This window comes from Dreissena polymorpha, chromosome 9 (assembly GCF_020536995.1).
Source record: "Dreissena polymorpha isolate Duluth1 chromosome 9, UMN_Dpol_1.0, whole genome shotgun sequence".
Taxonomy (NCBI): domain Eukaryota; kingdom Metazoa; phylum Mollusca; class Bivalvia; order Myida; family Dreissenidae; genus Dreissena; species Dreissena polymorpha.
In genome coordinates this window covers 44,713,106-44,720,557 of record NC_068363.1, presented here as the reverse complement: position 1 = coordinate 44,720,557, position 7,452 = coordinate 44,713,106, and the positions used below count along the sequence as shown (strand labels likewise).

The window sequence follows — 7,452 nt, the reverse complement described above, 5'->3', positions numbered from 1 at the left end:
TGTAAATATTGTTCTATTAAATAGCTTATATTTATCATCCTAACATGTTCCTGCAGCGTCGCAAATTTTGTAATTCGATTTTTTGAATTGTTGTATTTATTTTCCCATTTTAAATGTATTCGACATAATAATAAATTACCGACGAAACGCTGCATTATTTAAAGGTAAACCAAGAACTTTTAAACTAAATTATGCTTATAACTGGAATAATGATTTAAAATCGTCACGTTAGTATTGAAATAATATAAAGTAATATAAACTGCGCAGTATTTCTCAAAGTAATTGAAAGCTTCACGCACGCGCTGTAAAACATAATCTTGTTTATCTTCATGGTGTATTATCATTTAGGGGGAGTATATAATTCAAAATTACCATCAACATAAAAAAGGGAATATATCAAATATCGTATCATCAATATGTTGAATTGTTTGATAATTAATTTGTTTTCTTTTTGTTTAAGTGTTTTGTTGAGTTTTGCAGTATTTCAGTAAAGCTATTTATTTCAACGCTGACACGGACCTTATTTCCGCCTCGTACCCTAAATTGAATCATCACGTTGCTAAATTCTAGCATACTTAAGTTAAAACAGTTGCCGATGCGATTGTTGGCAGTGATTGATACATGCGCTTCTTACCAAGGCGACACGGGTCCAATGCCCGCACCCGGCGTATGTGAGATGGGTAAGTGGTCACCATGAGAGTAGAAATCCAGAATAAGTCTCAACTTTCGTGAGTCCAGTGATAAAAAAGTTAGAAGTGCTAGGACACATTTCGGGTCCTCACAAAATGCAGCATCAGGTCAGAAGGACCTTAAAAAAGACTTCAAAATTCGCACAAGATGGGATTGTTTACCGAACGTCTGTTATGTTTTACCATTACATATTAACGGGTGTTGTCGTCCACGGTGCTTAAATTTTAAATTGCATTTAAATTCATACTTATCTACAAAAACAGAACGAATTGAAACTGATACACTTTGCAAACAGCATTTAAAGTATTTTCGTTAAAAGTCGAAAGAATCTTGTGATGGAAGTTGAAAGCTTAACGATATACCTACTTTAAAACATAAAAAAGAAGTATTAAGGTGCAGTCCTAAAAGTAGACATGTTGAAAAAAAACACAACTTATAAGAATTGAAACCGAAGAAAGAAGAACAAATACAATCATATTAAAGAGGAATTATTGAGTCACAAATATTCAAGCATGCACGCGGACAAGAATGATTCAATCAACATAGCCATGGCATCGTTTGTCTTGGGAACACCCATAATTTATGACATGAATAATGGGAATGTTTCATAGTCGTATGAATGTTGTTACAAATACACAATACATGTAAACCCATGACCCGCACCTGCCGGAAATTAATAGTTTTTAACTTTTTATACTTGTTTCCATGTTGTTAAACAATCTTAAAAAATAAGGAATATTATACATTATACTAAATAATAAATCAATTAAAATTATCGTGAAGTAACAGGATATCACAATTTTTCTTCATTTATGTAACGATATACATGTAATGGTATGTCTGCTAAACCACGTAGATGCCGATCCAGTAATATTCATTGTACGCTTTTATTCAGTGATAATACAAAGATTTAATAGTATGCAACGGACAACCGGTATTTTTGTGACAATTAATAGAGAAGACAAAGACAAGACAATACAAAGTTTATTTGTAAATAAAGGCCACCCGCCCAAAATACAGAATACATAAGTATCAACATACAATTTATGAGTAGTGATACATCAATGTTTAACATCAATTTGATCTACATCTTTCTTTTTCATTATTTCGTTAACAGGCTATGCTTTTTAGTTTTCTTTCATCAGAAATTTGCATAAGATTGCAAAATGTTTGGAAATTTTGTTCACCATCGTACCATGGAAAAATATACATTTACCTTTCTTGGTTAAATTGTGGGCATTTAAAATACATGGAACTCATCTTCAATGCATATATTATTAAAATAGACTGAGAAATATGTACAAATTCGGTGTTCTCTAGAAATTCCTAAATGTCGACCAGTTTCAATTGCTGTTTATGACTTGAACAACGAAATCTAGCAACTGACTTTGAACATAAAAGTGTATGTCAATAAACAAATATTTTTCTGGGTTTAACATAGGTTTGTAGGTATCACATCTTGATGAATTTCTAAGAGTTTCAAGCCAGTTCTGTGTTTTACAATCAATCAATCTTGGTTTAAATGAAATTAAGAATAGTTTCACATTTCCTATCTCTTGACTTATCCACACAAAAACCATAACGGTACAAAATGTTTTTTACAGAATTGATGTCACCCAATTAGATCTTCCGATTTCGTCGTGCCGCTTTTATTAGCAATTTCTAGGATATCGATCCTCTGTCATACTTATCTATTTACACCAATATTTAACGCATTTTACATGATGTTTTATACAAAGCGGTAATCTACCACATTATCCTAGTACCTTGCTATCATTTACAGATTTATTTACACCAAGAAAATATTTAAAATACTCGATTTGTATTTTTTCAATTATGTCCGAGAATTCTAATCAATATATCTCGGAACAATATGAAAATATAGGTTTGACCATTGAATCAAACAATTCAAAAAAATCCGTATATGAACAAAATATCCAAAGTTTCTTTGGTATGATTTAATAGCAAAAATAGATTTTCGGACCTGAGCTGCAAGTTTTTCTCTCGCTTTCCTTCATTATAGTTTAGGCGTAAAAAGAAGACCCATATATTTATATACGGATGTGACATTTACCGGATTATTTGTATAGACCCAACGTTCGTATGCTCTTAGCGGACCTCCGTTTCTAAAAAAACAATAATTTCCGTCTTTTGTCGATTCATTGACATACCAGTACGTTAAAAAAAAATCGATATTGAGTTCAATTGTGATTGTAGTTCGATCACTGTATCAGCGCAGCTCGCAAGGTCATCGGCAAATAGAATTCAAATTATGTCTGAAATGTCTTCGGTGATAAAAATACCCATATGACCTTTAAATTATAGAAAGGCAGACAACTCGTGTATATACAAATGAATAATATGATACGTTTTCCGTTACACCTTACACACTACATTGTACGACTTGCAACGTCTATTGACAAGTATGACGTGTTTCTAATAAATAACTTAAATACTCGAAAACGTGCTAAGATAATGTTCTTTACTGTTTATGCAATCTTTCATCATATTCTAACTTTGTAAAGAGAACCACGGAAAATACATAACATTCAAACAATGTTGAGACGGTGAATAGTGTACAGAGCACTGTCATTGTGTTCGCGCCCATTTGTTAAATCTGGTCATCTGATAGATAAACGCATTAAAGAAGCGACATATTACACTAAAAAGTAAAAATAAACTTGTTGATATACCTTTACCATATAGTTAAAATTTGAAATACATTACAATGCCGTTTTGTCAATGGCATGAACTTTAGTTTTTAAATCCTCCCAAAAGGCTGTTATTTCCCCATCGCTACCGTTGATTGGGTAATCGATAAACGCATCATGTCGCAATAGCTGCAAATTCTCCGGAAGTCCTTGAGTTGAGTCCGAATTGTAAAACATCGCCAGAGATATCGGTTTTCCTCTGTAATTCGATTCTTCATTTGTAATATGTGCAGCTATCTTCCATTCCAAACTTTGTCTTGAACCGTTTGAGAGAATAAACACAACAACTCGACTCGCGTGAATAGATTTTGTTAGCACGTTGCAAAGCGGTAGTCCATCCAAAATGTCGTCATGCACAAACACAACATATTCAAATTCAAGAAGTTTTGGTTTCAATGTTTCAAAAACGAATTCACGGGCGTCTTCCTCGTAGGCTAGATAGATGTCATACTTGAATCGTGAAAATCGCAACGAATTGTCAAGGGCTGTATAGTCGTTAGATGTTGTATCATTACTATGCCCAACATAGTACCAATAGCGAATTTTCCATCTAAACCGGTGTATCAAAGAAGCGACGATAATATTTACGACAACAAATAAAATAACGACCAATGTTATCAACAACGACGAGTATGAGGTGCAGAACTTTTGAAGGAAGGTAATTTGGTATGCTAAATCGTTCTTAGTCCAAATGACTGTTGGTGATGGAAGGGCCGAAATATTGTGAATGTAATAACAAGTTGATATTTTCACCGATAGGAGATTGGAGGTTGGCGCTGTGTGTTCAAGAATCCACTCTAATACTTCTAGGTTGTCACATGAACAAGCAATAACATTTTTAGACAAATCAACTGTCAAAGTGTCGTTGTTTCTGGACGTAACGATGTCATCAAGATCCGATCGCAAGTTGTTGCTCAAAGTGTATATGCGATTTTCTGATAGATTTAAAACGTTTAAAAATGACATGTGAGCTAGTCTGTGGTCAAAATCAATTAAATTATTTTTAGACAAATATATCCATCGCATTTTTGTTTGATTCTTAAAAAAGTTGGGATGTATGTTATTTATTGTATTTGTGGACAAATCAACGTATTCAAGTTCCAAATTTGAATAAAAAATGCTCACACGTTTTACAACATAAGAAAGGTAATTACCTTGGAGATGCACACGCTTCAGTTTTGGAAAATTAATAAAGAATGTTTCATTGGCAACAGAACAAAAATTGTTACTCAGATCAAGTATTTCGACATTTTTGCCACCATGAATAGGTCCCGCCCAGCAATATAGCAATGAATTTGAAGCATTGATTATTTTAACGGAATTATTTGGATCGACATAAAAGTCGTAGATTGGTAACCCAATTTTACTATGACTTATATCTAAATATTCCAATTTCGGTGGTAGAAACGCAGTTATAGTAACTGTTGGAATATACAACAGCGGTTTTGGACAATCTTTAGCTTTAGAATGTCCCATGTTAAAATGGTGATCACCTATAGCGGCTAAACGGTAATGGTGTTTATTGTTATTGAAAGCATTAGTTGATGTGTAATTGATATATTCAGACACAAAATCAGTAGAATAATCTGATATATCAGAATCGTGCGAGATGGCAAATTGAAGCCCCATGTGGGAATACGATGCTTCAAGTCTTCTGACGTTTGTTACTAGATATGCAAACAACATATATATACCTAATTCAAATTTGTTTCGTCTCATTCTGATATATTCCAAAGTTTTAGGAAATAACGAAAACGCATCTTTATCAATTGAACTTATCTTATTATCATCTAAGGAAATCATTTTCAGTGAGGTATGTTGAATTGATTCAATCATACTCTTCGAAATAGTGACAGAACATTCTATTGTCCTGTCGCCTTTAAGCTTGTCTAAGATAAGTACTTCAAAGTCCGAATTTAAACTTTTAAAACTGTTGAACGGATTGTCCAAGCCCAATGCATAATTCATAGACAAATCAAGCATGCGGAGGCTAATCATATTTTTAAAAGCGTTTGCACAGATATGCAAAACGTTACAGTGGATAATTGATAAATTGGTGACATAAGGCAAATTGACTAAAAGACCATCGGTAATATTTTGCACGGAGCAGTACTCAAGATAATCCCATATCGGTTCAATTAAATCGCCTGATAACCTAATAATTTTCAGGTTGGGCATATGTTTAAACTCTTCTCCAAATGGAACAATCGAGAATCCATCGATCCATATTTCTTCTAAGGCAGGAAGTTTGTTCAAAATTTCTCCGGGATAACCAGAATGTTGAGCCGTTGCTATTAAATTTGCTTGATACATAATTAGTTTCTTCAGAGATAATAATCTTTCGAAGATGTTACTGTCGGTTTCATTGGTAACTGAATATTGTTCATTATGTGCGATATTAAGATATTCAAGCTTGTGCAATCCGATAAATGTTTTGCTTTGCAATGTCGCACAGTCATTTTTCATCGAATTTATCGAAGTGTTTATCAAATACAACTCCTTCAAGCTACTGTAATTTTGAAAAGGTGTCTCAGTTTTGTCCGTAAGATTTACAAGGTTGCTATGCGACATGTCCAGTGACAGAATCTGACTTTCGTTTATGTGCTTGAAGTCCGGTAGTCTACCTTCTAGATTATGATTGGATCTACAGTCAACTCTGTACAGATCATTGTCTTCTTCGGAAACACATGCACATGGAAAACAATCCATCACTTGTGCTCCATTCATCTTGCCAAGCAAACCGATCAACAGGAAGAACAATGTTGGTGAGGATATACACGCCATTATCTGTATTATAATAAAAACAAATTCTAATATTTTGAAATTTACAAAGATCAGTCCGATTCATTACATTATATACGAAATAGTTGCTTTTACATCCAGTGACCGGGTCAGTTTGCTTATTTGTATCGAAGAATAACTTGCACACGAACCAAAGGAAATCAAATGAATGGAGCTAAAACATAATCAAACAGTTGTCAACGAATATAGTTAATTAATAAATATTAATGTAAAAGTATTAAAAAATCTTTGCATTAAAATCTGTTCAATTAAAAAAAACTAGTTTCAGTTTTTCAGTAACGCAACTCAAACATATTACAACCTGTCGTATTCATTTTATTGCCGAAGTCTCGACAAATTATCATTTGCAGTCATCGTTTCGTTTGATCATCATGACGTCCAAAATGCAAACAAATGCATTAAAATCGATACAATAACGAGTTAGAATTATAACATGTAATCATAAAAACCGTACATAAACAGTCGAAGATCAAACATGTTAGTGATCTTACGTTTTATTTCAGTTCATGCAATAATAGTATTACTCAACAATATCTAAACTATTCTACAGATTGCACTTTATGTTATATAACCAGATATGTTGAGTTTTTAAATATAACGAAAGTTAAAAAAGTATAAATGAAAACTTACCGTTCAGCTACATTGGTTACAAACTAAATCAGATTCATAATATTTTTTTCCATTTTGTGACAATTATGAGATGATGTTAAGGCATATACGTGCTAAGCTTTCAGGGAAACTATCATCAGGACGTTAACTGGTTCGAGTATTTCCTTGTCATAAAACAATATCAGACTTTAATCCATCAATAAATCCACTTATCATAAATTTCAAACATGTATACAGTCGGTTTCAGACCGTGAAGTGCTTAATGTGTCGGATATTAATATCTGCCGACTTTGCAATGCATTGAAATGTCTATGGGAAATTGCGCTTTTTTATTGACTGAATACCGGACAAATTCAATTCCTGTAAACGGCTGTTATTTGTGTATTATGAATATCTTAATGCGATTAAACGCATATCGATTGTATCGAGTAAAACATGATATAAAGCATGTTTCTTTTTTCTTTTTTTCAAACACATTTATTATATATTTTTATTCATTCTAAACTAATTTTTATTCAAAAGAGTTTTGCAATTCATGACAATATGCACTCAAATCAATAATGATGTAAAAATCTATTATTTGATTCTGAAATTAATAGCGATAATTTTAGACAATAACTTAACGCATGAAATGTTATAC

General features: G+C 32.7%; 1 protein-coding gene across 2 annotated transcripts; it reads right to left on the bottom strand.

Moving 5' to 3' along the window:
• Positions 1-1,658: 1,658 nt before the first annotated feature.
• LOC127846520 (toll-like receptor 4) lies at positions 1,659-6,961 on the bottom strand. Of its 2 annotated transcripts, none has more exons than XM_052377816.1 (2): positions 6,834-6,961; positions 1,659-6,188 (listed from the first exon to the last, which is right to left on the bottom strand). In XM_052377816.1, the coding sequence occupies exon 2, from the start codon at positions 6,183-6,185 to the stop codon at positions 3,414-3,416; it is 2,772 nt and encodes a 923-aa protein (XP_052233776.1). In that variant the 5' UTR covers positions 6,186-6,188; positions 6,834-6,961; the 3' UTR covers positions 1,659-3,413. The 2 variants fall into 2 exon arrangements, with proteins under 2 accessions (XP_052233776.1, XP_052233777.1); XM_052377817.1 differs by lacking the exon at positions 6,834-6,961 and adding an exon at positions 6,505-6,610.
• Positions 6,962-7,452: the final 491 nt, after the last annotated feature.